The sequence below is a fragment of the Sinohyriopsis cumingii genome, chromosome 18 (genome assembly GCF_028554795.1).
Source record: "Sinohyriopsis cumingii isolate HCF-2022 chromosome 18, ASM2855479v2, whole genome shotgun sequence".
Taxonomy (NCBI): Eukaryota; Metazoa; Mollusca; class Bivalvia; order Unionida; family Unionidae; genus Sinohyriopsis; species Sinohyriopsis cumingii.
The window spans coordinates 79,543,983-79,569,948 of NC_142978.1; the positions used below are offsets into that span (position 1 = coordinate 79,543,983).

The 25,966-nt window shown below is 35.6% G+C and overlaps 1 protein-coding gene across 2 annotated transcripts in view; it reads right to left on the reverse strand.

Moving 5' to 3' along the window:
• The window catches only part of LOC149777140 (ARF GTPase-activating protein GIT2-like), a 182,920-nt gene that overhangs the window by 25,844 nt on the left and 131,110 nt on the right, over positions 1-25,966 (reverse strand). For both annotated transcript variants that reach the window (XM_089941832.1, XM_089941831.1), the window contains exons 13-15: positions 10,245-10,435; positions 9,743-9,784; positions 9,254-9,406 (exon numbers count right to left, since the gene is read on the reverse strand). In XM_089941832.1, the coding sequence (XP_089797958.1) occupies positions 9,254-9,406; positions 9,743-9,784; positions 10,245-10,435 (386 nt within the window). The remainder of the gene's footprint in view (positions 1-9,253; positions 9,407-9,742; positions 9,785-10,244; positions 10,436-25,966) is intronic.

Consider the following 25,966-nt stretch of genomic DNA (forward strand, 5'->3'; position numbering starts at 1 on the left):
GTCTATGCAGTTTGTTAGGATTAATCTAATGAACACATAAACAGACCCTGATTTGCCATTTAAATATGAAATTGCAAAGCAGGGTATATAATATCTGCAGTCCGGATAAAATTTTTACATGAGTATATTCTAGTCAATAAAAGAAAGGTAAGACAGCAAGAAGGAAAATGTAGAATTTGAACCAGAATAGAGAGATGGGCATTCAACCTAACCATTTAATTAGAAATTGAAAAAAAAATCATCAGAAATATATATTGTATGTCTTGTACGTAGTATTTCTTTATACGACACATATCTGTGTGTTTAAGTCAAATCCAACTGCAAACTGATCTAGCTCTTCACAGTTTGTTAGGATTAATTACTAGAACAAAAACATAGACTCTAATCTGCTGACACATTATTTATGAGAAGCAGATCAGGGTTTATGCTGTTTGCCACAGCTTATATGCAAGTATTATCCAGATCATACAGGATGGGATTATTGTATGTAAACATAAATTTCAAATTAAATTTTAAATGCTTACTACAGCTTGGTACACTGATCCATTGTTTGCAAAAGACACATACCAAAACTATGTCCTATGTCCTACCTCTGTTAGCATTTAATGGCATTAAAAGTCCTAAAAATGAAAAACAAAAAATGAACCACTGCAGAAAAACTATGGGAATATAGACCCTACCAAATACCTCTGCAATAAAAACTATGGGAATATAGACCCTACCAAATACCTCTGCAATAAAAACTATGGGAATATAGACCCTACCAAATACCTCTGCAATAAAAACTATGGGAATATAGACCCTACCAAATACCTCTGCAATAAAAACTATGGGAATATAGACCCTACCAAATACTTCTGCAATAAAAACTATGGGAATAAAGACCCTACCAAATACCTCTGCAATAAAAACTATGGGAATATAGACCCTACCAAATACCTCTGCAATAAAAACTATGGGAATAAAGACCCTACCAATTACCTCTGCAATAAAAACTATGGGAATATAGACCCTACCAAATACCTCTGCAATAAAAACTATGGGAATAAAGACCCTACCAAATACCTCTGCAATAAAAACTATGGGAATAAAGACCCTACCAAATACCTCTGCAATAAAAACTATGGGAATATAGACCCTACCAAATACCTCTGCAATAAAAACTATGGGAATAAAAACCCTACCAAATACCTCTGCAATAAAAACTATGGGAATATAGACCCTACCAAATACCTCTGCAATAAAAACTATGGGAATAAAGACCCTACCAAATACCTCTGCAATAAAAACTATGGGAATAAAGACCCTACCAAATACCTCTGCAATAAAAACTATGGGAATAAAGACCCTACCAAATACCTCTGCAATAAAAACTATGGGAATATAGACCCTACCAAATACCTCTGCAATAAAAACTATGGGAATATAGACCCTACCAAATACCTCTGCAATAAAAACTATGGGAATATAGACCCTACCAAATACCTCTGCAATAAAAACTATGGGAATATAGACCCTACCAAATACCTCTGCAATAAAAACTCCAGAAACAAGCTTCATGACTGTTCATTGGAAACATAAATACAACAAGATGAAAGAGAATATATATTACAACTCAGAAAAATGTATCTAAATGGAAAATAAGGGCCAAAAAAACCCACAAAAAGTTGTTATGGTACAGGGTAACATTTTTGTATAAACTGCATTCCATAAAAAAAAGTCAAAGATCTTCCCAGGTGGAACATCCTCATGAAGCTTCCAAAAACCTCTGTCTCATACAGGGGAAGTCAAAACACATGACCCAAGTGTCTTCTACTATCAGTGGACATGCAACGTATTCACACTCTGATCATGGTCCATCCTTCTGGAAGTAGGCATGAGTCGGGTATCAGTGTCTCATACACAAACAGAACAATACTACCTCATCTCTGTGATCTTTTTAACATGGGATATCACTCTCCAATGATAAGTTTGATTTTATGACAACTGTCTGTGCAGTTTTCATTCCTCATATTTTGCTAAGTATGTAGAAAATGCTGATTTACATAATGGTTTCAGTGCATCTCAAAGATCTGTGTGTGGCTCAAATTTCTGTGAAAAAATTAATTGGGTTTTGGCTTGGTGTCTTATGGCACAAAAACACAACTGGTTACTTAGTATCAAGGCAATTAGAGTAGAGTGCCTTGCACAAGGTCACATGCTGGATGCTGACAGCTAAGCCAATGGCAGGATTCAAACCTGCACCTTTTTTGGTCATTGAGTCCAACACACTAACCACTCATGAGTCATCCTCCAAAAAAATCGAGGTTTCATCTTGTAACCAGATCAAGATGGTCTCATGATGTATTACAGCAAAAGTTACAACCTTCTCTACATTTTCTCAAGCATCTGTGTACAGCGAAGGTATGGACACAATTGATTTCATTGAATTCACTCTGAGAAACTATAGGACCTGCCTGGAATTGGCAAAGATCAAATGTTAGTTTGCAAGGTTTTAACTGGGAAGGTGTTCAACTGGGAACAGAATTTTGCTGTAATGGCAAGAATGATATTTGTTTCATCCACATCTGTAAGCCAAATGTGGACTGAATTTTTGCTTTCGAGCACAGGGTTTGGTGTCTGGACCTAAAGATGATGTCATATGTGGGATTTAATTGATTAGAGGATAGTATACATGTTCTGCTTAATAAATGCACCTCTCTTAATAAACCCCCACCCCCAACTCCACCCATATAACCAAGTGCCAATATCTGACTTGTAGCTTAGTGCTAAAAGTGAAGGTAAAGTATTCTACACCTGACCACAAAATACTGCAGTTTGCGAGTAAACATTAAATAAAAAACAACAAAGCTACTACCTTAGTATTTTGTGATGTTTCCCTTTAGCCTTAGAACACACCTTGTCTTTGAAGTATGGAATGATAAAAGGATCCAAAGATAATTAAGATGAAGAGATACCAATTCCATCACAGAGCTGCTTTTGGGAACAACATCATGCAACCCTTTCTTTCACTAATACCAAACATTTTCTTATATATTTAAGTCTGGGCATTATCTAGCCAGTGGGCATTGGGATGGCCAGTACACACATTTCAGATAATTTGGTGCTTATATTGTTGACTAAATTAACCCTCGGCATGGGTGTATGATCAACCTGAAAGATGTACTCATTATCAGCAAATCGTGTGCTTCAACAGGCTAAACAATGTCCTTGATTGAACCTACATTTTTATTTTCAGATTTACAAATGATACTGTTCAAACATATCATCAAACTCCCGGCTATACTCACTAGTAAGTCAAGTCCAACTGGAAACAACATAGACCCTGATCTTCACTCACGTAATGTCCCAGCATATCAAAGTCTTAGTTATTCTACTGATAACTCTTAACAAACTGTACAGACCTAGATCTCCAATCGCATAATGCGCCTGCAGATCTGGGTCTGTGCAGTTTACATCTAGACTCAACTTGTATGCAAATATATACAGTTCAGTAAGTCTGAGTGGGGGTGCCCATTCCCCTTCAACTTTTTTCCATATAACATTCTGTTTCCTATTATAACCTGACATTCATCACTGAAGATGAGTTTTCCAGTGTGACAGAGCATACCCCTGAACAATACATACACATATTATTTTGTCACCCATGCAGCAGTGTAATCTACCTGATTTGCTAACTTTACTTTTGTTATCTCGGTCTGGTTGTCTCAGTCATTGTGTCCACATGCTAGGAACTACTTTTTAAAAGAAAATCTTGTAATGTCTTTTGATATGCCTGATGGAGTTGTTATAAAACTGAACAATCACAACAACAACATATAAATATATAACAATAATAACTTCACTCATAAAGCAACTTATAGTCTCTCCAACTTTAATAACAAACCATAAAAAACATTTTGACGTACGCATGTATATGAAGCCAACCTATCTGGAAGAGCTCTTTATAAACAGGCAATACACATCACTGACACAAAAATCCAGACTTTCTAAAGAACTACCGCAAAGATAGCAACAACCAGAAATAATTTACGTCAAAATGGTTTCTGCAAACTATGCCAAACACATGCTCCAGTTGATTGTTGTTGTTGTTGTTGTTGTGGGGTTTAACGCCATTTTTCAGCACACGGTAGGCCATATATGGCGGCCAGTATTAATGGTGGAGGAAGAAACCGGGAAAACCCCGGAAAGAACCACTGACCCACGAGAAGCTACTGGCATGCTTTCTCACATATCTACATTGGCTGAATCTGAGACTCGAACCGGCGCAGACAGAGGTGAGATGGCAGTGATCCGTAACGGCGAACGCTTTAGACCACTCGGCCACTCGGGGCCCCTGCTCCAGTTGAATCAAACATAATAACGTGATTGTAAATAAAAACTCCTGCACTTACCAATCAGAGTGGTTCATTCATCAGTCCACGCTATTCCACAAGATTTCCATATAACACGTCATTGTTCTAATGACAGCAAAATCTGCCTCATTTCCAGGACAGAAAATTTAAATTCCAAGAAAGTCATGAATGAGAAATGTCCTCACAGTCATCAAACACTTTGTTAAAATTGTACTAAGTATCGTACTACACAGTAATGTACTGTTTCCTACCATGGAATGTTTGCCAAATAAGAACTGATTAAATTCAAACGTTAACATGTAAAAGATATTAATTATTTAATGTTATTTTCATATGACATCTATCGATTGTGATAACAGAGTAATAATATCAAATGCTTTAATGTTTCTATTTTTGCATGTGTAGAACTAGCGTATTTAGGGTTGACAGGTCACCCCAATGCCTTCATTAAGATATTTGTAACAATGTGCAGTATAAACTAAACAATCGCAAGTTTCTCCGGATGCTCATAACAATCACCAGGTTTTTTTCTTCTTCTTGATTTTGTTCCTTTCTAAGAGTGGCATATACAGCTACATTCTACTTTGATAATTATTCAGATTTCCTAAACAGAATACAAGACCGGATGACCTTTACAGGCAATAATAGTATCTGATTAAATCTGCTAGCAAAAATGCAGGGTTACTTTAATTTAATTGGAAAACATTGGATAAGAAAAATAATCTGTCAGTGTTTGTACCACTCGTGGGTTGTCTCCCCACGAGGCTCTGCCTTATAGGGAGACAAATAATGTAACTCAGTGACTGGGATTTCCTTGTCTTGGTGCAAACCCCAATGTAGATTCTATCTTGATTGCACAATCAAGCCATGTTGGCAGAAAATCCTGATCATGATCAGACCTAAAGCATTAAGTTGATGTCGAGATGTGATCTAGAATCATTACTGTGACAATGATATTTGTTATATACCTATCATTTTGAGACAGTTCTAATAGTTATAATTTTAAATCTATTATGTAGGAAAGTAACCAATATTACCAGTTATGAACTTCCATCAGTGGGTTGTACTGTAATGTTTTGGTATGCAAATTCCCAATGTGATCTTGTGTTAGATGAACTGTTTGGCTGTATTATCTACTTTTATAAAAAATCAATAAATGTTTTTTATTGTTGTATTGACAACACTATGGTTTGGACCCTTCAAATATTTAATACAAAATGCAAGGTTTCTTAATTAAAGTCACTGTGAGAGTTTTGTTTACTGCTAGTGTCCACATTCCATTGCTAGGAGCACTGCTTTTGTAACCAGGAAACATCAATGATAAAGTAGCTCCAGCCTCATATAAGAGAAATGATAATATCTTTTTTTACTTGAAGGAAATTAAGGTAAAATTCTGTCTCTTTCTGGAGCAGAAAATTGATATGTATAAAATAAAATCCTGTTTCTTCCATTTCTCATTCTTTATCTGTATTTTCTTCCTAATTACCTGCTAATGACAGCCTTCCAAATACAATTTTATTCTGACACAGATTTTGCTATATTTGATCAAAAATGCCCGTAATTCAGAAAAATGTCTGTAATATGATACATAAAAATACCTATAATATACAAAATTGCCTGTAATACATACAAATGCCTGTAATATAATACAAAAAATTGCCTGTAATACATACAAATGCCTGTAATATAATACATAAAAATGCCTATAATATGTTACATAAAAATGCCTATAATATAGTAAATAAAAATGCCTATAATGACAAGACAGTATTGTTTCTAGAATCTGTCAAAAAGGGTGAGTTCCCCCACTGAAACTGTAAGAGGACCACATCTGCAAATATGTGGGAAAAACAGTGTCATGAGTTTGGGTGAGAAAAAAAAAAAGAGAACAAAATTCATCAATACTCAGTGTCTTATCTCAGTGTTATTATACAACGTCACTTGCTTGTTATAAACATGACATCATCAAGGATGGTACTTAATCATCTTTCAACAGTTCTAGTTCAGTGACTTGTACATGCTGTCATCAATACATTCTTTTTGTTACATCTGACACATCATTCCAATATTTTTAATAGGAATGGCCATTTCTTGGTCCACTTTGCTTGGAAAATGTAATCATATCCATTTCACTTTCTTAATGGCAATGCAGTCTCTGCTGCTAAAGAATGACAACCTTCTTTCCCATTCTCATGCCAACTTTTGCAAAGAATAACCACCATCCTCTGAAGGAGTTGGAACTTTCTAGAAATTGTTCTGTGCTGTTTTTGAAAGAAAAAACAACTGACCTTTGATTCTGTAACATCTTCTACTAACAGAATACAAGTTTAACTGTAAGTGTATGAAGCAACTAGACTTTGCTCATTCAATCAAACTGCTGCATTATCAAACCCCCCTTGGACAGCTACCTATGAACCCTGCATATCTATAAATCACATTGTTGATGAGCATTGGTTGTCCTTGACAACCATGAACACAATACAATGAAGTTTCATAGTGACATATATGCAAAAGCCCAATACATGAATTACACCATGCATTGGATCCAAGGAAATGCACCAAAATCTGAACTATAAGGCATGACTTGAGGTTAATTTGCACCAAGATTATGAAAAATGCTGAAATCCAACATGCCCAGTGCCCAGGAAGCAACACTGACAAGGAATACTATAGTAGGGAAAAACCAAGCAATCAAGAAATTTCAGAGGTCAAATTGTTTAAATGTCAGCTTATCACTGATGTTTCCTGTCTGCTCTGTGTTTGCAGACCATATTGCTTAAACTTGTGTCTAATGCAAATGCAGGTGACATAATTCCAGAAATAAAACTATCATGTACACTGGAGCGTGATGGTGTGCTATTTGTAGCACATTTTACCATAGGAGATAAAAAATACTTTTGGGGTCATGAACAAAAACAATGTGTGACATACATTGTCAACATTTTTACCCTAACTTCTGGCACTATGCTGTAGTTACTGACATAAAGGAATTCAATTAAGAAAGTGAAATTCACATCATTTGACTGTAAATTTTATCACAAATTGTACTTACTGATAGGTAAATTCCAACAAAACATGATTTTGTAGATGCCATGTTAGCTGACCTGTTGAAATCCTACTCAATACAAATGTATATTTGGAGAGGAAAATGACAACAGCACTTAGTGTGTTTAGTTCCCATAGCATATGTGACATTTCTAATTTTGTCTTGAGTTGTTGTTGTTGTTGTTGTTGTTGTTGTTGTAGGGTTTAATGCCATTTTTCAGCACAAGATAGGCTATACATGGTGGCCAGTATAATTGGTGGAGGAAGAACCCTGGAAAACCCCGGGAAGAACCACCGACCCACGAGAAGCTACTGGCAGGCTTTCTCACGTACCCACACTAGCCGAGCCTGAGACTCGAACTTGTCTTGAGTGGACCACATCAAAAACTGAGAATAGCTGAATGTGTGTTCTGAGTGAACAAGATACTCAAACTGTGATGGTCTTAAACATACCATCCTCAGCCATTCTGATGTGCTGGGGATGCATATTCTGTGGAATGCAGTATAGCAAAACTTCCCAGTACTAGATGCTGATGGACTCCAAGAATGGATGCTGATGGGATTCAATGGTTGAATAGTGATGGGACTAAAAGACAAATTGCTGATGTACCTCGACACTGGTTGCTGATGGGACCCAAAGACTGGATAATGATAGGACCCTAAGACTGGATACTGATGGGATCCAAAGGTTGAATGCTGATGGGACTACAAAACAAGTTGCTGATGGGACCCAAAGACTGGATGTTGATGGGACTCTGTGACTGGATGCTATTGGAACCCCAAGACTGAATACTGTTTGGATCCCTAGGCTGGATGCTGATAGGATCCAAAGACTGGATGCTGATGGGCCTCTATGACTGGATGCTATTGGAACCCCAAGACTGAATACTGTTTGGATCCCTAGGCTGGATGCTGATAGGATCCAATGACTGGATGATGATGGGACCCTAAGACTGGATGCTGTTGGAACCACAAGACTGAATGCTACTGGGATCCCAAGACTGGAAGCTGATGGGACTGCAAGCTGCTATTGGAATCCAAAGACTGGATGCTGATGCAACCCTCAAAGTGGATGCTGATGGGCCCCATAATTTTGCCTTTTTATAGAGCTGTCCAGTATAAAGAGGTTTGATTAATATTAGTTGTTCTTCTTGTGGGGTTTAATGCCATTTTTCAGCACACAATAGGCTTTGATTAGTATTAGAACAGTCTCATTGCAACAAACAAATATGTTGTCAGTTTTTCTGAACTGGTTTTGGGAAATTTAACTGAATCAGAAAGTTCTAAGACATGTTTTTTGTTGAGCTGAACCCAAAATGTGGATAATGTAGGCTTTACTGTAGGACACATGATCAATAAAATGCTAACGCATAGGATACATTCTTCACAACAATTTTCTGTCAGTTTGAACAACAGTTAATTCTAAGACATTGTACAACAAATTCTCTGGTACCATTTTATATCAAACTTGAACTACAGCTACTTCAATGGTGCTGCTTGACAAATTTCCATGCTTTTAATCGCATATTACATTCCACCATTCATTCATCGAACCCATTTAGACAGCAACCATGACAAAACCATCATTATTCAAATCTGTTAAATTTGAATGTGTTTATAATCCCAGGTGCAGTTTAGTCAAGAAACACTGAAAAATGTCCATTTAGTTTATATCTTTGTATCTATATATACATATGACCTCTTCCCAAAGGGAGATAACCCAAATTACAAAAGAACAAGTTTTATGAATTGACACCAGTGGTTTAGGTGATGTGGTAGCATGCAGATGGAAAAAATATAACCATACTTGACGTTAAAGCGTTGGGACAAATAACTAACTGACCATAACATACCATGTGGTTGAGCCTCTCCACCTCAGTCTGTAGATTTCTGTTGGCTTGGATTAGTTGTCTGACCTCAGACTGTGAATGAATAAAAGCCCGCCTCATCTCTAAATAATGCTCTGTTGTTGGGGGTTCCATTACTACTGAATCGGTATGATTGTTCTAAGTGAAAAAGGAAAATAAAACCAATTTTTACTGGAAGGAAACAATTTTGCTGTCAACGAATGCTGCGTCTAAGTGACCCAAATTAAAATATAACACTGAGGACGAGTTGAATTAGAATTTAAAAAGCAAGTTTGAAACACAATTAATACAACAGGGAGCAGGAAATGATTATATAGGATTATGTTCAACCTATTTGATACAGTATACAAAGATACATGCATTCATACCTACCTACATAACATACATAAACACACACACACATACACACACACACACACACACTCTCTCAATGCAAAAAAGACCATAGATTAATCACTAAAATACAAATATTACCTCTGGAACTGTGGGCATCGGTGTTGGAGTTGATTCCTTTTCCTGTTTGCATAGAAGAAAATATATTTGTAAGTATCATCCAAACACAGAAGTTTAAAACATTTTCATGAAATCTGACCTAATATTGTAAAAGTCTTTTTCTTCATTTCAGAAGCTGCAAGTACGTCATTTTACTCACATTAGTTCATAGCTCTGTGACGCTCTTAGATAACAAGTGACCTCATGTCAATGATCTCGTAATGTAAAGATCACGTTATTTTGAGATGTTCAGTAGCGCTGATTGAAAAAACTGGACTATCTTAATTCATATGAAGACTAAATGGTGTAGTCACTGATTTGCTGAAAAAAATTACTAGTATATAATGGCAGATCTGGGTCTGTGTCATTTACAATTGGATCTGATCTATACATAGGCTAAAATTGTATGTCTCACTATCTGGTAAACTGCAAATAAGCCAATAACTTCGATTTGTGGGGGGGGGGGATTTAAAGTATTTTGTACCTCGTGTTGCCCCTCAAGCTGAGGCATTTTCTTATCCTCTGACTTCATACTCTTGACACTGAGGTTGTCCACACTGCTGTAATCCTCATCAGAAGCCACACTGTCATAAAGGGGTTCATCATCACTGGTGAAACTGCTTACATTCAAAGCTCTGCGGACTGTTGGAGTTGCTGGTAAACTTTCTCTCTTTGCTGAAAAAAAAAAATACTGTGCATTTTTTTCTCCTTTACTGACATATGGTAACATTTAATTTATTAACTTATTCCTTATGAAACCATTCTACTGGCCTAAGTGGTTAGAGTGTTTGCCTCTGATGCGGGAGGTCATGGGATTAACCCCTGACCCAGTCACACCAAACATTTATAAAAATGGTAATAGCAGCTGCCTCGATAGGCACTCAGCATTAAAAGGTTAGTGTTAGGACTGGTTGGCTTGGTGTCAGGAAAATGTCACCAGGTGGGACATCATGCTACATGTCTGCAGCATGATGCCCCAGTGCTAAAAATCGCTGAAAACTGCCACACTGCAGGCAATGTAGCAAAATGACTAAAGTTGTTAAAGCTATATTAAAAATCCAAAATCACACACACATACCACTTGTGATGGTAGCTCAAATTCCACATGTAGGAGCAAAGAGTTTCCACACTGGCTGAAAATAATAACCTGGATTTCAAATCTTATTTTTAAGGGGAAAGGAGTAAACATTATAGGATACCTGCATGAAATGGGAGACTGGAATTAGTAACCTTTTTTTACTGCCAGAGCCCTAAATACTTCACTTACAAATGGTTAATTTATTTAAACAGTGGACACCTTTACGAATTTTTCATTTTTCAGAACAGGATGATTGGTATTGATTTGGTTTAGTTTTGAAATTTTACAGCACAGCATTACAAATAGATTTAGTGCCAAGGCAACTGAAAGTGCCTTACCCATGGATGGACCATGATAGCTGACAAGGCAACTAAAAGTGCCTTACCCACGGATGGACCATGATAGCTGACAAGGCAACTAAAAGTGCCTTACCCATGGATGGATCATGATAGTGACAAGGCAACTAAAAGTGCCTTACCCATGGATGGACCATGATAGCTGACAAGGCAACTAAAAGTGCCTTACCCATGGATGGATCATGATAGCTGACAAGGCAACTAAAAGTGCCTTACCCATGGATGGATCATGATAGCTGACAAGGCAACTAAAAGTGCCTTACCCATGGATGGACCATGATAGCTGATCTGATGGCTGGATTTGAAACTGTGGCCTTTTTGTAATGATTCTGGTGTGCAAAATGACTGAGCCACTGTGGCTTCTGAGTGAACCATATATCATCTGCAGATGAAGTAATCCTAATTTGTGACACTCTTAATTTAATTATCTTTATATTGAAAAACATTATCATGATAAAATAACTGTATGGAATTAGTTGTCTGTGTACATGCAAGACATAGAGTTCTTGGGAAAATTCCTTTCCTGCCATTGGAACATAATTTCTGTCATGCAATAATTATCTTTCATGGATCAGAATCATTTGTAAAAATTTGAAAGGTACTGATGCTCAATTGCTTTGTGTTAAATTTGTCCTAAATTCTCTTCAATTTTTTGGTTTATAAGTAATAAAAAATTTCTGTTTCTAGAAACAACGGCCATGTCTGATGGCAGGATGACATTATCTTTATCAGTTTGATACAGCCAGATGAAATATTACATCCAGGATGTGGAATTTTGTAAAAGCCACAAACAATTAATTGCTGACCTAGCTAGCACTAAAAAGTAACAACAACAATCAACATTGTTTAGCATTTATTATGAATTAACTGTACCTAATCACAACAAACACAATGTAGACTTTGTATAGTACATACATTTTTGTAAGGTTTATATTTGGGTTTTTTTTGGAGTGTTTTGTTGTCATTTGTATAATTGTTCTTTTGTGGCTCTGTGCCCTTGCAAAAGAGGAATTGGTAAAGTGTTGTTTGTCAGTTTTTCTTTCTCACATGTATATCTATATATATATGTGTGTGTGTGTGTGTGTGTATATATATATATATATATATATATAGATACACACATACACACACACATACACACACACACACACACACACACACACAAATCCAACTGCAGACAACATAGTAATTGATCAGGTTTGATCAGGTTCTGTTGTTTTTTCTAGTGATTACTCCAAACAACTGCATAGACCCAGATCTGCTTGCGCATTATTTGACATCAGAGCTGGGTCTATGAAGTCTGAATCTGGATCCAACTTATATATGAGTACATATGGTACACCTTACTTTCAGTAAAAGCCCCTACTAATCAGATTAAGATCAGATCTCTATTGTCCTACATGAAGATCTTACACCAACCGCTTAAGAGTCATGTTCTGGTGACCTCTGAATTACCCAATGGAAATGCAGCTTTCAAAAACCTGTAAGTAAATCAAATCGTTCGGTATACATTCATGTTCTTCATCCACACTGTTTAGTCTTCAAATGTGAAGATATAAGACTTCATCTGATTGGCTGATAAAATTAGTGATTATGGTAATAACATAAGTTACCAGAACATGACCCCTAAGCAGTCACTGTCAGATTTTCATGTAAGACACTGGAGAACTGATTTTAATCAGATTGAGCCACTACACACCTCATCAAAGAATTACCTGGTACAATTGTTCTAGTGTTTCAAATGTAAAATATATCTCAAGTTTAACAGGCATTTTCCTAACATAACTTTCCCCAGAAAATGAATACATGTACACTTGTGTCTTTATATTAGATTCAAGCCCTCCACATTGTGCAAATAACTTTCAATTTAACAGGCAGTCAAAATTAGTAAATTATGAATGATCACTGCCCTGGCTCCATATATCAATTATCTGCATTAATATACAGGGTAATATGGACAGACTGACTGCTGCCCTCCTTCCATGGATCAATTATATGTGTACAGGGTAATATCGACAAAATGATTGCTGCCCTCATTCTGTGGATCAATTATATACTTTAATAAATAGGATAATATGGAGAGATTAGCATGTTTACTAAATTCTTGTAATTTTGGGATCTGAGAACATTTTTTTATTTTTACACACAGTAACAAAGAAATAACTTATTTAAACAACAGGATATGTTTGAGTTCTCTTTTCCTATTGCTCTGCCTGCCTTGATTGACAATGGCTAAATACGTAGAGAACTAAAAATGATCATTTTTCTGGATTAGATTCAATAGGTCTTTCCATTCCTTAAATCTTCTCTACATGCATATGTGAATGTATATACATTTTCTCATCACCATGGTTTGATTTAATTTATAAACATAGGTAGAATTACATATTTTGGAAATGATACAATACCTGAAGGACATATGGTACTAATTATATGGAAAAATGGAACCAGCCTGGAAATGACTGAATATAAAATTGAGTACATATGGAATGGTTGATAACAAGAGTTTTTTGTACAAAAAGAATCTTTTGTGTGTGTGTGATTTGGATTTATAACGTTGCTTTAAAAAAATTTTCAGTCATATCGCTACGATGTCTGCAGTGTGACAATTTATAGTGATGTCTAGCACTGGGGCATAATGCTTGAGACATGTAGCATGATGTCCCAGCCAGTCACATTATCCTGACACCAGGCCAACCAGTCCTTACACTAACCTCTTAATGCTGAGTGCCAAGCGAGGCAGCTGTTAGTACCATTTTTGTGTCTTTTGTATGACTCAGCCAGGGATTGAACCATGACCTCCTGCATCCGAGGCGGACACTCTAACCACTAGTGGTAAAAGTCTTTTGAGAGCTTATCTTAGTTGTAACTGACAAAAAATAGAGACATTCATTACTGAAATTAGCACCTGCTCTTTGATGCAGAATTGAAAGCGCATGTTTCAAACACATGTAGGTCCAGAAACTGCAGCGGCTTATATCCTTTTCTCTACACAGAAGCTGTCATCCAGGTTTCATCTACACTGATAAACATAGGTTTAATCATGACCACTCAGAAATTAAAAGTTATTGAATTTTTAATAGTTTGGTGCTTGCATATGTTTATGCTGGGAACTGAATTAATACCATGAGCCCTGAAGGTATCTGAATTGAAATCTTCATAATCGACCACATCCTTCATAATCAATTGTGATAAGGGGAATGAAGATAAGTTTATTTCAACTTTCACAGAGCTGGCAGGAATTAATTGAACAGCTACTGTTTATATTAAGAATGGTCCACTTCAAGAACTGTGTGTACACAGCCATCAGCATATTTTATTATTGGAAACTGATGACTAATCATGATGGATAACTGTATATACTAGTATAGTTGAGTTCAACTGCAAATCAGGGTCCATGCTACTTGTTCTACTGATTTCTCTGCCATAGCATTATGCAATCACAGATGTAGGTCTGTGCATTTTGCAGTTGGATTTGACTTATAAGCAAGTATGTATTTTTTCATAATTCATGTTACTGTTTAAGCAGCTAGGCTAGTATTCATCTGTTATTGATAATACAAGGCTCATGCATCCTATAAATTATAATTTACTGCTTTATGAGAAAGCTGACACCTGCTTTTGAAATCATTTGTATATATTCCAGATGAAATACAAGATGTGAAATGGGTATACACTGTATGTATATATATATATATATATATATATATATATATATATATATATATATATATATATGTATGTTCATTTTTTAATTAAAAATTCAACTGCATGTTCATAATCCAAATGCAGATTATCTTAATTTTTCATTAAAATTTACTGTTTCATATCGTTTTTCAGTCTGATTAAAATTGAGATCTACAATGAATATATATGACTGCACTACTGATACAGGTTCATGTTTGTTGCATCTTGGGATTCCTAGTCCACTTATTTTTCAAATCCAAAAAACAGCATTTGTCTTCGGGAGAGATATCATTAGAAATGGTGCATTGCTAATGACGTTTTTCGATTTCATAAATGTGAAAGCTGTAATTTGGTGAATTGAATGGTTAACAGAAGATTGCCTTGAAATGGCATCTGTTTGATCTCCGTTATGTAAGAAATCTCAACTTTAATCAAACTGTATTATTCTTCTTCTTTCAGGCTGCCAATCATTTTGAAAAATGTGCCTCCAAATGATTCTGGACAGTGTCATACACCCCCACCCCCACCCCCACCCCGATAATGAATTACCACATATTATTGCATGTGTTGTAACAAGAGCTTGAACTCAGAATCACAAGAATGTTAAGCAAGCTAGTTAATGCCATGCTATCTTGGCAAAATTTCTTCAGTGCAGTGCATGCAGTCAATTCTGTGAAATTCATGGTATCAAATTTGGTCAGATTAATCATAATGTCAGATAAACAAATATGACCCAAACAATTAAATCATATGGATATGTAAGTGTGCCAGTGCTCTTGATGGTTGTATGAGTGCATGAGATTTTGTGTGTGTTTAAGTTCCCCTCCCCCTCACCAGTGTTTTTGATAGCACTGTTTTTAAAATTAGAGTAGGTAGGTAAGATTTTTTTATATAACACACACATTCACACACATGAATATATATATATATATATATATATATATATATATATATATATATATATATATATATATATATATATATATATTCATACACAAAGCTCTCCAATTGCTGGGCAATTAAATGCACTAATCAATTTCCGTAATTTCTTGTTTTAATTTTCTTATGGGGGTGTGTGCTAGGGTCGGCAGCAAAAAACAGGGATGGTTGGCTGACTGGAAACATGCATATTTTTTTGGCTAGCTTTAGAGTAACTGTAATGCTTCCTACTAACAGCAATTGACAATTTTATTGTAATGACAAGGTTGTATTATCAACATTTATCAAAACAACTCAGACTAGCCTTCAGTAATCTGATTCACAGTTTTAACAGAAGCAGACCATAAATTGTTGTGATACATAGACCAACAATAAAGTTGTTATGACAACACTGAGCTAATAGCAATTGGGACTGGGGCCCCAAGTGGCTGAGTGGTCTAAAGCACCCACTGTTACAGATCACCGCGTCTCACCTCTGTCTGCATGGGTTCAGGTCTCAGGCTTGGCCAATGTGGTTACATGAGAAAACTTGCCAGTAGCTTCTCGTGGGTCAGTGGTTCTTTCCAGGGTTTTACTGGATTCTTCCGTCATCATTGATACTGGCCGCCATGTGTAGCCTATCTTGTGCTGAAAAATGGCATTAAACCCTACAACAACAATATCAACAGCAATTGGGACTGTCCATGTAAAACCTTTACTCCTGATCTTATGAAGAGAAAACAAGTCTGACCAAACGGTTGCATCTGTTGATTCTGAGTAAGATTTTGAAGTTCAGAGTAACATTTATTATGTGAAATGTCAAGCAAAGCATAATTATGAAGGAGCCAGGTATTTGTGACAGTCTCTTTTGTTGATATCCAGCATCACAGTAATCCTACAGAGTATTTCTTCATCACAACACTGACATTCAACCTGTGCTGAAATGAAATCAAGCTGGTCCGAATACAAATCATAAGCTTGATACTGATATTTATTTTTCTCATTAAATGTTTTAAATGCCAGGATCAATATTTTCCTATACCAAATTTACTTCAAAAAAAGTTACAGCCAATGAATTAAAGATTTCTGAATGCTATATGATATAAAAAGTGTAATTTAGAATATCTGGTAAAATCCATTAAAAATTAGGTAGTGTTGTAAGTACTGGCTTCATGAGTTAGAAGGTCAATAGCTGCCAATCTCATCAAACTGCAAGGTGTACAGACCCAGATCTGCCATTGCTTAATGTGCAGGCAGATCAGAGTTGATGCAATTTGTTAGAGTTATGAGCAGAACAAACAGGACAGATCCTGATCAGCTAGCATGTTATGTGATGGCAGGTCAGGGTCGATGTTGTTTGCAGCTGCAATTGACTGATAAGTGAGAAATTACAGCATTATACCAGTATATGGTGTGCAAAAAAAATGGTTAGAAGAACTGGAGAAAAGAAATGTTCTCCCACTTAATTTTCTGTCTGTATAAACTATTCCTTCTCTCATATCTAAATGCAATTTTTGAAGAAAATGAACATTTCAAATTCTAATTTTAATGTTTTGCATTTGAAACTTTGCCCTTCATTTTTTCATACACCCATCTGTTGATATGTATATATACAGCAGTAATTTGGTAACCACAGTATTATTAGTGAATGGAATATCAGATTATTGGGTTAATTAGTGTCTGATACTCTTGATGCCCTCAGTGATGGAAATTTGATAAAGTTTAATGACTCATCATCAATTCTCCTGATTGTGTGTGTGTTTTGGATTTTTAACCTAGCTTTAACTATTTTCCAGTCATATCACTACTATGTCTGCAATGTGGCAGTTTATAGTAATGTCTAGCACTGGGGCATCATGCTGCAGACATGTAGCATCATGTCCCACCCAGTCACATTATCCTGACACCAGTCCTAACACTAACATCTTAACGCTGAGCACCAAGCAAGGCAGCTGCAAGTACCATTTTTATAAGTCTTTGGTATGACTCAGCTGGGGTTTGGAGCGGTCTCCTAACTGATTGAAGATCGATTAATAATCAATCAATTTGTCCCCAGGATGTGGTGCAATCGTTAAAATAGACTGAAATCTGAAACAGTGGGAATGGCTCAAAACTATTTTGTTAGCAAAATTGACCACAGAAATGGTAACTGATTAAATGGTTATGTCAATGAAAGTGATCAGTCCTTGAATAAATCAATTTCTCAGAAGAGCAATAGATACACTACTGCTTATAATAATAGTCTGCTTTGAATTACATCCTAAAATATCATATTGCTTGTAATAACAAGATTGATTTCAATTATACCCTAATATATCCCATTCATATGCTTCAAAATTAACTGCAAGTATATTACATTAAATTGGCTTAATCAATATTTTGAAATTTGTGCACAAGTTTCAAATACAATTTATAAAAACAATAACATGAGCTAGTTATTAATGAAAAATGTATGCACCCCATATGCACAAAGACTGCATTCAAGAAAGATAAAAAAATAGAAATAATTTCATATTAAAAATACACTTCCTAACCACACGTTTCTTTTCATGTGCATTCCTACAACAAAAAATGTGTTATATTCAATTCAATGGTAAAATTATTTTTCAATAAAAATGGAGTTAAGTTCGTGGAATTGAATTTTGTTAAAGACAGCAAAACAACATAATGTCTTTTTACCTAAAATAATAAAGTGCTGTCTCGAATTTGCATTAATAAGGTCACTCTTAGGGTATCCAAGGTTACAAATCCCTAGTTACCCTGACTGTGGGGATTTTACTATAACATGGGACTTTGAGAGCCAAGGTAACCCAAACTACTGCTGGCCAAGAAATTTTAAAAAACACACATCTTTCTTCCATTAAAAAGTTTTTATGCTGTATTTAAAATATCATCAATTAATTTTTTCTCTAACAATAAATGAAAAATCTTGTTTTCTGCAAATCTGCCATTTAAGAAAAGTAAAGATATTTAAAAAAAACTCACATTGATGTGCTATGCAAAAAGTATAAAACACAAAAAGACTTACAGATTACCAACACAAAACACTGCAAATAAGTATGGCCTTCAAGCACCAAAATCCCCAGATGATCTTCACCAACAAGAACTTCTGACATGTGTTAATTCATGGGTGTTCTTCACTGTTTTCCAAATCTCAAATTACTGCATACAATTTTCAAAGTCAATGCAATGCCCTGTAATCAGAGTTGTGGATTTCATGGTCTGAGGTGCACAATTTGATTGACAGATAATTGCACCCCTTTTAACCAGACCATGCCACTTCTGACTGACGGGGCTATAGTATTGTGCACTCAGTTATGGTCAGAAAATTGTCTTGTGCTATTTGATCTAGTCTCCATTGACAGCGCTAAACTGACTCAATAGAGTGAGAGATAAAAGAAAGTAAAGGGTGTGTTTAGTTAGTTTTGTGAGAAACAAAAGAGAAATATTAGCTGTTGAGCAACCCATGGTAGGACTCCAGACTAAATGTCAAGGGTCTGCCATGTCATCCGCACTGGGCATTCATATTCACCCACTAATAACGAGGTCAAAAAATGGTAAAGTACACTGGATCATAGACCAGGTCACTGACTAGTGTCTTATAATGATATATTTTTCAACCAAAACATCTTCAAAGGACAAAATTACATTTAAAATTCTTTAATGTGGAGTAAAAGATAAAAGTATCCTATAGCAAAGTTTGAAGCAGCAAAAGTTTAACCTTTAGGTAACATGTACCATATATAACTTGCTTATAAGTTGAGTCCAATTGCACACAACATAGACCCTGATTTACCATTGAAAAATGCACTAGCAAATCAGGGTCTATGTTGTTTCTGTTGTACTACTCAGTTTTAACCAAACTGCTGAGACCCAGTATGCAATGACTGATCAGGGTCTATTCAGTTTGCAGCTGGATTTTACTTTATCATACTTGTAAGCTAGGATATGCAATATTTACTTTATTATACTTGTAAGTGAGGAATCTATGCAATATTTACTTTACTTGTAAGCTAGGATATGCAATATTTACTTTATTATACTTGTAAGCTAGGATATGCAATATTTACTTTATTGTACTTGTAAGCTAGGATATGCAATATTTACTTTACTATACTTGTAAGCTAGGATATGCAATATTTACTTTATCATACTTGTAAGCTAGGATATGCAATATTTACTTTATTATACTTGTAAGCTAGGATATGCAATATTTGCTTTATCATACTTGTAAGCTAGGATATGCAATATTTACTTTATTATACTTGTAAGCTTGGATATACAATATTTACTTTATCATGCTTGCAAGCTAGGATATGAAATATTTACTTTATTATACTTGTAAGCTAGGATATGCAATATTTACTTTATTATACTTGTAAGCTAGGAATCTATGCAGTATTTACTTTACTTGTAAGCTAGGATATGCAATATTTACTTTATTATACTTGTAAGCTAGGATATGCAATATTTGCTTAATCATACTTGTAAGCTAGGATATGAAATATTTACTTTATTATACTTGTAAGCTAGGATATGCAATATTTACTTTATCATACTTGTAAGCTAGGATATGAAATATTTACTTTATTACTCCATTGCTATGCAAAAAAACCATGAATAAGCAGATACAAATTATGCAATGAAGACCTTTTGTGGACCCTTAAACAAGTTCTTACGTGTATAGTACACAGATGTACATTAGCAAAAACAGTCTGTCGTAGATGCTAATGCTCAATTAGCAGTCATTGATATTCTCGATAGCTTGAACATAACTCAGTTTGGTGACAAAAACATTTTCTTAAACAGCCATACATTAAAGAGAATTAGTGATAACAAGATTGTTAATATGTCCACCATGGTAGCCATACTTGATTTCTGATGGGCTATATTTTCATTTAGGACCAACCAGACATCATAGGAAGTCTTTTAGTGAAAACTCTGGAATGATACAACCCGCCATTTAAGATAAATAGCCAAAGCACACATTTTAAGCCAGATCCCATAGAGACTATAATGAATGTCAGATCAGCACTATTTTCATTTAGGACCAACTAGACAGCATAAGACATTTTTCAGTAGAAACTCCATACAGATATTAACGTCTGTTTATGAGGAATAGCAATTAGAAGATTTTCAAGATGTCTACAGTGGTGACCATATTGGATGTCTGAGATTGTTCATGGGCACCATTTTTGCTTAGAACCAATCAGATATCATCAGTCTTTAAGTGAAAACCCCACATCAGTATGACCATCCATTCAAGAGGAGTGTGCACAATAAGATTTTGCTATCCCCACTTTTATGTCTTCATGAAATCCCCACTTAATTTAGAATGAGTGGAATTCCCCAGCCCCAGAAGATCATTTTCATTTCTACCTGGCTAGAAAAAGATACAAAATTTCATTGCATTACAAAAACTTGTGTCAAGGCAGCATTTCTTTTTCCTGACGAAAGCCAAACCTAAGTAAGAAAGAGGAATGTTCCATATTAATATACCCATCATATGACACCACTGACAGAAAGTTTGATAAATTCATTGCATACTTCTGATAAAACACATGTACATCATTTGATGATCTTTAACACACTTGACTACAAAAAGTGGTAATGCTGTTGATGATAAGACAACGATATGCCATTATGGGTCTATCAAATGAATGACAGAATAAAATGACTGGATGTCTTTACTTTGCACAATTTGCATGCTACCTCGACCACTAGGCTAGCCTAAAGAAAAAGTGTGCAAAAAAAGCATTTTTTGTGGGGTTGCAGGAGATGCTGTTAATCATTTTAAATTTTTGCTTTTAAATTTTAAAAATTTATTGAGGTTTCTACAGTATTTTAAGGCTTTTTTTTAGATTAATAAGTTAAAAGTATTGAAATGAATGAGTACTGTATAAAGGACTTATTATAATGTGGTCTCAGTGCAAAGGAGTATAGTCTATGTTTTCCACTGACACCATTATAATGAGTGTTGTATCATGTACTTCAATATAAGGTGGTCTCACTATCAGGCAGTAACCATGTTGTTTTGAGGTGCTTTATTGTGAAATACATGACAGTACTTGTGTTATATTAGAACAGTCTTATACTAAGGTGGTTTATACAGAAATTCATAACCAGTCCTGTGTTATATTAGGAACAGTGTTATACTGAAGTGCTTTATACATATAGCATGATCCATCATCATACCTGTGTTATATCAGGAACAGTATTATACTGAGGTGCTTTATACTGAGATCCATGAGCATACACATGTTACCTCTTGGACTGCATTATACTGATGTGCTTTATAGTGAGATCCATGAGCATACACGTGTTACCTCTTGGACTGCATTATACTGATGTGCTTTATAGTGAGATCCATGAGCATACATGTGTTACCTCTTGGACTGCATTATACTGAGGTGCTTTATACTGAGATCCATGAGCATACATGTGTTACCACTTGGACTGCATTATACTGATGTGCTTTATAGTGAGATCCATGACCAATGGTGTGCTACCGCTTGGACTGCATTATACTGAGGTGTTTTATAGTGAGATCCATGACCATACTTGTATCACCGCTTGGACTGCATTATATTGCGGTGTTTTCTAGTGAGATCCATGACCATGTTGTATCAGGGCCATATTATATTGATGTGCTTAATAGTGAGGAGTCCCTGCTTATCAGAAATTCTTGATATCAGCACAAAGCTACAACTGCAGCACATTTGTTTGTACTGCAAACCAAGACGCCAGCAGCTTGAGCAAGATCTGCCATGATGCAATGCAGTAGCAAATCACAGTCTACACTGTTCCTTCTGTTCACGATGTTAAGCAAACAGCATACTCCTTGACCTGTGAATGTATTATGCGATGACAGACTGGATCTGTACATTAGACATTGATAAATTTTGCAGCTTTAATAAGATCAACAATTAATCAAAGAGAAACTAGTTTGGTTTGGCAAGCAATGGATGAGCATGAAAATATTTCACAAAATGCTAAACACAATGATGCACCAACCATATACCCTATATTAAGATAGGGTAATAAATAAACTACACAAAAACTTCTCTGTTACACTGTAAATATAAACAGAGATACAATCTCATGTTTCAACAAAGCAAACATTATCTGCCCACCTGAGATGGGTAATTTAGCTTTAATGTACAAGTTTATGATGTTTTTATCTCCATCTTCACATGCATTTTGTAGTGTCCATTTTTTTAAATTATGTGCAAGTATGAGAGAGAGAGACAGAGACAGAGTCAGACAGACAAAAACAGAAAGACAGGCAGACAGACAGAGAGGGCATCAAATGTTTTTGGTTCAACTAGTTTAAACCTTAAAGCTACAGCAAAGAAGTGAATTTTTCCTCCACTTACACTAGAACTTCGAACATTTCATGTGCTTGGTCTCAGAAGTGTCCTTTGAAAATAGGGTATTGGATACTGATACTGAAAGTTTAAAGAGCTGCAGCACTTGAGTGGTTAGCAAGCGGGACTTGCAGCCAAAAGTTGCTGGACTCATAGCCAAAAAGTTCTGTGACTCACAGCAAAAAAGCTGCTGGTTAGATTCCTACCATTTGATTAGCTCATGTTGGCTCCCAAAATAGGTTGATCTGATTGTAGGACTCTTGGACAAGGCACTTTATTCAAAATGCCTCAGCAGTAAAGAATCTACCTGTGTTGCCATCCCATAAAACTGATATAATGGTGGTTAATATTCTCAAAGAACATGCCAAATTGTGTTTTGTAAATCCAGCTGATCAATAACGAAAAAGTGAATCCCTTTGTGACAACTTTTACTTCACTGCCAAATCTCACTTCCAAGAAGTATTGTTTTGGATGGATACAGGTTACTGATGATGATGATGATGATGATGACGACGATTAAAGCAATAAAGCTCTCCATGATAAGAATAAAAAGGAATGCAAAATATCATGAAAATGTAATCTAAGTCATTGTATGAATCAAATACATTTTATACACCAGCTTATAAAAGCACATTTGATGCATTAGTAACAAACATTCATCTGGTAATTGTGGCCATGCATAACCAAATATAAAATATCAAGGAAAGAGCAGTGCATTCATTTCATCATATAAAATTCTTGGTAGAAACCTTTCTTACAGCTGTAAGCCAAATAAAACCTATAATTTACACAAGTAACACAAAAGAGTAAATGAACATCTACTTTACCTGTAATTCAATGAGTAAATTCACACACAAATCCTGGAAGACAGAGTATTAGATTCCTACAGGCAGCGGAGAACTGTCTTTACCTCACAACACTGTTACATGAAATTAAGTAAGATAGAATGCACTAATACAATACAGTACATCACTGCACAGAAGACTAAACCTGCAGCATAACAGCACAGCAACCATATATCACAGCATGGACTTAAACCTGCAGCATAATAACACAACAACCATATATCACAGCATGGACTTAAACCTGCAGCATAATAACACAGCAACCATATATCACAGCATGGACTTAAACCTGCAGCATAACAGCACAGTAACCATATATCACAGCATGGACTTAAACCTGCAGCATAACAGCACAGCAACCATATATCACAGCATGGACATAAACCTGCAGCATAATAACACAGTAACCATATACCACGGTATGGACTAACAGCCTAAATAATAAAATAACTGAACTCTGTAATAATGTACATTCAGTCATTCCTGAGGGTATCCATTTTTGAGCTTTGAGGAAAAACAAGCCATTTTTCTGTATTTATATTCGTAAATAGGAAAGAGGTCCAACTGTTTCCACAGAATGCAACTTTTATATTGGGTTTTTAAATCTGAGGTTTCCAGCCACCAGTAAATCCACCAACATCAGTACCTTATTACACTAGTGAAGGTGTGTATTGGGGGGAGGCTTTGTAAAAATGTTGCGAAGTAAGATATTTCTTCCAATTGGAAAAAGCTTGTAAAATTTATCAAGACTATAAAACCGGGACTGTTTACCATGAAGCACGGAGAATAACATAGAAGGCCAAATGAGTTGTGCTAATAATAACACATTAGATATTATACGGTTGTCAGGAGGTATCAAACAGTTGATTTTGTAAAACCAGTCTGCCATGGAAAGCTAAAATGGAGGAGGCCCATGAAAGGAAACTGGCCAATGTATCAGCCACTCATCCATGAGTGCCAACAGAATGGATGGAAGGCCTGGAATCTACAGATAGAAATAGGATGCTGTGGCTTTGCATCACAGACCTTTTGGCATGCCATGGGAGCCATCAGGACTATAGGAGCTAGTCGCAGAATGTTAGTCACCAAGGTTATCAAACAAACCAAGGAAGCCTCATATTGGACTTGGTGGAAGAGAGAATAGCAACAGAAAGGCTAACTGGTTTCGGGCTGAGTCTGATCAACTCAGTCAGAAGAGTGTTGTGGGTCAGTGATGAAATGCTCTAGGAAAGAGGATCCTCACCTGATGATGTAACTGATATATATATATATATATATATATATATATATAGAGAGAGAGAGAGAGAGAGAGAGAGAGAGAGAGAGAGAGAGACAGACAGACAGACAGAGAGAGAGACAGAGAGAGAGGCAGAGAGAGTATGAGAGATACAGACAAAAAAAAAGTTGTAGAAACATACTGGTGAAAAATCAAACCAACAGAAATATATATCGAGTCAAAAAATATTTAAGAGTAAAGAGGACTGATTAAAAAGGTCCGATTGTTACGGAGTTTTACTATTTTGTACATCAAACAATGAAGAAATTTCCTGAAAATTAAAACTGTTAAATTTGATATCTCATTAAAGCATAGCAGATAATGACAAAAGTTAAGGTAAAAACTTTAAAAAATTTGGATCACTGATTTGCTTGTGTTGAACATAGCTTATATCAGTTACTACATGACCAATGTGAGTTTAGCAGGAAAAATCTACCCACCTGGTATACATAAATGATATTAAAATATATCTTTAATGATTACATGTCAGCCTAAAGATCTGTAATTAGAAGTATTCGGCATGCCTGATGTCAACAAATACAATAAATTCAGAAATGAAATACAACTGTCTGAACTATCACATATCCTTCCATAAATTTTTCTTTCAAATACAGGTGTGTCCTTTGTCACACATGCTGGATTCAAAATTTGTTAAGTCAAAAAGCTGTAAAAAGAAAAT